This window comes from Sphaeroforma arctica, assembly GCF_001186125.1.
Source record: "Sphaeroforma arctica JP610 unplaced genomic scaffold supercont1.1901, whole genome shotgun sequence".
Classification (NCBI taxonomy): domain Eukaryota; class Ichthyosporea; order Ichthyophonida; genus Sphaeroforma; species Sphaeroforma arctica.
Genome location: NW_014038657.1, coordinates 3,977 through 9,696, shown reverse-complemented (window position 1 = coordinate 9,696; position 5,720 = coordinate 3,977). Strand labels below are relative to the sequence as shown.

Here is a 5,720-nt window from a genome sequence, read left to right as displayed (position 1 = left end):
GCAACTACATGATCATAAGTGTGCGTTGATAGATTCTGTTGTGATGGTATGGCTACGCTGTAAGGTTTGTCCAACGGCACGGGGCCTCCTTTGACGTCCTGTGATGAGTCTCACACGAGTGTGGAAATAAATTCGTCGCTCAACACCTGTGGGGCTCGCATGCCCATTTGGAAATGCGTAGCTGTGCTCTGCCAGATTTACCAGCCCCTACCGACGTGGCTTACACTTCTATATATATATATATATATATATATATGTTGTTTTTGTCGTATACTGATGTGAACAATGTAGTCATGGCTTATGTATGTGGGTATGCTTCCTGTTCCTGTGCATCGACCAAGAAAGCAGAGGCATGCGATATGTTTAAGTACACTGTCGCATCGGCCTCGTTGCGCCAAAACTCAGTATGAGTTTTATTTGGCCGCATATTTCTGTGGATAAGGCGCACATACCACATCCCATGTGTATATGTCTGTGTAGATTAACCACTGGTTATTCTCATAGTCTGCTGCGGTGGGCTTGTCAGCTCTTCTCTGTGTTTCTGTAGAGGCACATCTACACACGTGTATCTGCATCCCTCTCGCAATGTGCGACACCTGATCAGCAGTGGTATGCATGCCTCTCCTGTCTTCGTCGTCTGTCGTGCACTCAGGTCACATACGCAGTGCTGCCCTTCTCAGACACACCTGCGAGTGTATCGTATCGTATCTTCACGTGCCCTAGCGTTGTGGTTTGCTGCGTATGCTTTCACACGGGTGGACCGGACAGGATAACCCAAAGTGAAATTAAAACATTCTTCCGATGCGCACTTGTTCCGCCGCCGGAGGGAGTCGATTGTTCGTTGCCATGGTAACCAGTTCGGCCCTTAGCGGAGCTCTCACTTGTGCTGGGTAGTCGCGTATTCGTTAGTCTCATGCGTAGCATGTGTTGTGGGTTTAAATAGGGTTGTACGCGTGTTATCCCCGTCAGCCGTCGTTGCAGTTCTTCAGGATTTCTTGGAAGCAGAGTTGCCATTCCATCTTCTCGCGTTTGGACTCCGCTCGGAATTCTAACGGCCCGGCACATCCTTCGACCTGAACGAACACATACGCACGGTCATGGTCTAGATGAGTGCACGATGATTGGTCTAGATAAGTGTATGTTGATTGATCTAGATGTGTGTATGTTGATTGGTCTAGATAAGTGTATGTTGATCGGTCTAGATGTGTGGATGTTGATTGGTCTAGAAGAGTGTATGTTGATTGGTCTAGAAGAGTGTACGTTGATGGATATACACTGAATAAACCTTTGTTCCGAGATCCGATATATGGGGTAGATCGACACATACTATTGAACACGGCATCGATGATGAATGATGTAGATACATATATGTTGTGGCCGCATGCTTTTATGTAGGGGTTGAATGTAAAAAATAAACTCTTTCTCTGAGTCGTATATTGATACGAGGCAGGCATATAGCAACTATCGACGTATGTAGCTGCAGTATGTGCGTCTTATGTGTTCTTATGTGTGAAACATAACTCATGCACGCGGTCCCTCGGTGTGTACCGTTACCATCAAATCATTAGACAGTTCGGTACTAGAGGTGAACGCGTTCATGATGAATCCCCTCAGCAAACAGGGCATTCCACTCGCTCTGCCACACAGACGCCAACTCGGTTAAAGCACGTATACTACACCAGCCCACTTAGAATAAACAGACTCACTTTAGAATACATAACCAGACAGTTCATTTGGAATAAAAAGACCCTCACCAGAACTCATAACAAGAGAGCAAACACTCTGCACAGCCTCGATACGAACCGACAAACGCTTCTCTGCAGGAACCTGACCCCATCGTCCATGCACCACACATGCCCAAGTAAACCTCAAACCCCTTCCCCTTACACATATAGACTCCTGCACTAGTACACCTCACACCACACTTAAACGATTGGGCACACGTCGATGTACCTCGCTGTTGCAATCGGGCCGTGGCAGCAGTTTGAAGCCGTTCTTTATACACGTGCTCTTCTCAATCTCAATCGCCGCAATATATGTGGAGATGTCCAGTGAGAGCTTCTTCTTAGGCTATACAATGCATGGTGTTAGGAAGGGGGGGTGAGGGCTGTGTGTGGTGATAGGGAGGAGAGATGAGTTGGATAGCGATATACTGTGTGTCTTCGTTAGTATTTGTCATTCCTCATCTGCCATAAATTAATGTACTCGGGTTTGTAAGGCGATCCGCCTAAACGAATGGTTTCCATCGAGCAATGCACACTACACTTCCTCTGATCAGTGATCGCTATATATCAACAAGTGCACATACACCCGCATCAGCATACACAAGGCGGCATCCCATTAGATAATATAGCATTGAGAATGCAAACTGTACTCAGCACCACGACTATGTACAGAGCTCCTAGCTTGGCTATATCACAACCCCTGTGCCCTCGAGGTTTAGATACAGGTGCATATATATATATATATATATATATATATATGTGTGTGTGTGTGTATGTGTGTGTATGTGTGTGTGTGTGTGTGTGAGTACATGTGTATGTGTGTCGATACATGCGCAAATATATACAGACAAACAGAGCAGAAGCGACCCAAGTGCCATACGGTATATATAATGTATTGGTAGCAAGCCATACAACTGACGACTCATGTTTAATCTAATCGCACTCACTTTGTTTGGCAAATTGATGTCGTCGTAGTAGAAGTCCACCACCGAGCCGTTCACAACAGCGTAGAGCGTTGACCACAGCTGTACACCAACCATAACACCCACAGCAAGTGTTCAGTGGAGTGTTAGATGATATCACGAGAGGATCGGGCACGTAGTAGCTACATGGCGAGGCACATATATGTGCATGTAGTGTGTGCCTTGCAAGCATGGTATGGGTCAAAGGGGCGTGCCGAATACTTTATTTTTTACGCACACGTATATGCTCGTATGCGACAGCTACTATAGCATGTGTGGAAATGAGCATCAAACAATGCCAAGGGCAGGCATATGGCGGCGACATAAAGGGGGCCGCTAATATAGACGATGTACGCACATATTCTAACTACCCATTTATGTATTAGGTGCACTAAGGGATACCCCAGCAACGTGCATAGTGTTTATGTCATGTTAGAATGCTTACAATGTTTCTTCAGTCTCAATTGAGCGTACTATGACCATGCAATTCACGCTCCGGGTAGGCAAGACAGATATAGAATCACTCCATATACAAATGCACAAAAGGCGCACTCATACTAAGTACATACGCATACCCACAACCATGCAATACACACAAAACTATGTGCAACACCATCCGCCTATGCATATCCACAGCTATATGTAGTCTAAGCCACTCGAGCACTCGCGCGTACTAACCGATGCATCGGCTACACGCATAGTAATCCAGCCATGCTCAGGTATTTGCAGCTCTTCCTCGACTTCCAGTTGCTGCAGCGTAGCCTTCATGGAGATCATGGCCACCATGTGCTCTGAGTCGTTGTTGCTTGTGAGACTGTGTCTGCAATGGAGAGGATGTGGTGTGAATACGTATCATGTGTATCGCATGTTGATTAGTGTTCTGTTGGTGGTGCCATAGGCGACGGTGTGTGAATGAGGTTTTAGGGTTTTAGGGTTTATCGTGTGCATCTCACATTGATTAGTGTTTTTCTGTTGCTGGTTCTCATATCTCTTCATACTTGACAACCCCGTTCCTTTTCAGACGCACCGGCACATCCACCCAACATGCGGATGTGCTGACATCTCTTAGTGTATACCGTCTTTGTTCGGTGGCGATACCGATGTGAACATGGGCCTCAAGGTCACCATTGGACATAGCCCCATGCGCTCATATGCCTATGTGAAACCCAAAAGCCCTAAAACATTCATACGTAACCGCGTAAATCTATACCTTCACCTACACAATTAGGAAAGTGCGGTACCTTTTGGGGGCTTGCGGTGGTAGGTTGTTCTGCGACAGTGCCAGTGTGAAGATGCCGTCATCATCGCTGCGTGCCATAATGCCCTCAATGGTAACACTCACGTGACCTTTGACGGTGCGTCGTTTCCTTTTGCTCTCCTCAGATTTGGAATTGTGCTGCCAGAAACGTTGTGTGTGCAACCATAGAGATGTTTATATACCTAACACCAGTGACTTAACATTCAGGGATGTTTATATACCTAACACCAGTGACTTAACATTCAGGGATGTTTATATACCTAACACCAGTGACTTAACATTCAGGGATGTTTATATACCTAACACCAATGACTTAACATTCAGGGGTGTTTATATACCTGATACCAATGAATGCACAATCCGCGCAGCACATTTCTTAGAATACAAGAATCCATGGCCCAACCCCCTCACAGTTAAATCGGGCTGTACGGATCAGTTGCAGCACGCGTGCAGTGGACAGCAGTAGTGACACGCACTCTACATACAATTGGTAGGCACAATCTCCACATACAATCGATAGGCACGAATAAGGAACACGCTGCAGCAAAGAAAACCTTTACTTTTAAAGATATAAACAGATTGCTTCAAAAGATATTAAAAGATTTGGTTTTAGACGAGATATTAATAGACTCCTTAGGTAATCTATAAATAAAGTACTAACAGATTACTTTAAACGATTTAAATCGATGGTTACTCACACTGCTACATCCATTGGGGCACTGGCGTTACGAGCATAGTCACATGGTATGGATCTATGGCATTCTGCGCACACTACTCTCAGCATATGCATTGTCGTCGTAAAATGTCTAAGTGTCGCAAACTATTCGTCTGAGTGTCGCAAACTATTCGACTTAGTGTCGCAAACTATTCGTCTTTACGGACGTCCGCAAAGAAGCCATGATATCCCACATACAGCCACACATCACGCATCTATTACATTGTGCACATAGTTGCAACTAACCTTGGACGTGGTCAATCGTTTGAGTCCGTTGAGTAGGCCGCCGTGTGAGGCGACGGAGTGTGTGATGCTGATCTCAACAGTCAGCACCGTATCCATGGTAACGTGGCTATTGCAAGTGGTAGGTATGAAGTAGAGGTTCAATCAGTAGCCGTAGACATCAAAGCCGAGTGCAGGTTAAAAGCAATTTCTAGACGGTACATTTCGAGTATGGTGTAGATCTGTGATGATCAAGTGATAGCTGAATTTCTTTGACGTTTAAACGCTGTGGCATGGAGTCGGACTTCAAAAAGTATATAGTGTAAAGTACTGTATACTTCTAAATATAAAAGAATGTATACTATAAAATACTATATACTTTTAGCTATAATATGAAATGTTATATTATTCTATATCAGAAAAACTATATAATTTATCTATTGTGATGTATATATCATAAAAAAAGTGTCTAATTCTTTATCGTATTGCACTATATATCTCTTTATTATAACATACTATGTAATTCTATACTACACATAAAATTTATTTGTCGACGATTGTGTGTGCATTCCCGCCAACGGGCTCAAAGAAGATCATCGATGTCTATATAGACCACACCATACACAAAGTGATATATATTTCATTCTCTCGCCACGGATCTCACCATACAGACATAAAAAAGATACGCACAAACAAAGACAAGCCTAGATAAAATGAGAAGCCCAGGTAAACTAATCACACAGACATAAAAAAGATAAGCACAAAGAAGGACAAACCTAGATAAAATAAGAAGCCCAGGTAAAACCATCACACAGACATAAAAACGATGAGCACAAACA

General features: G+C 44.1%; 1 protein-coding gene across 1 annotated transcript; it reads right to left on the bottom strand.

Moving 5' to 3' along the window:
• Window positions 1-965: 965 nt before the first annotated feature.
• SARC_11827 (hypothetical protein) lies at window positions 966-3,500 on the bottom strand (the record flags this gene model as incomplete). Its single annotated transcript, XM_014294079.1, has 4 exons — window positions 966-1,073; window positions 1,954-2,070; window positions 2,672-2,749; window positions 3,365-3,500. Coding segments are annotated over 4 exons (439 nt in total), but the record flags the coding sequence as incomplete, so codon positions are not given.
• Between the last annotated feature and the right edge of the window lie 2,220 nt (window positions 3,501-5,720).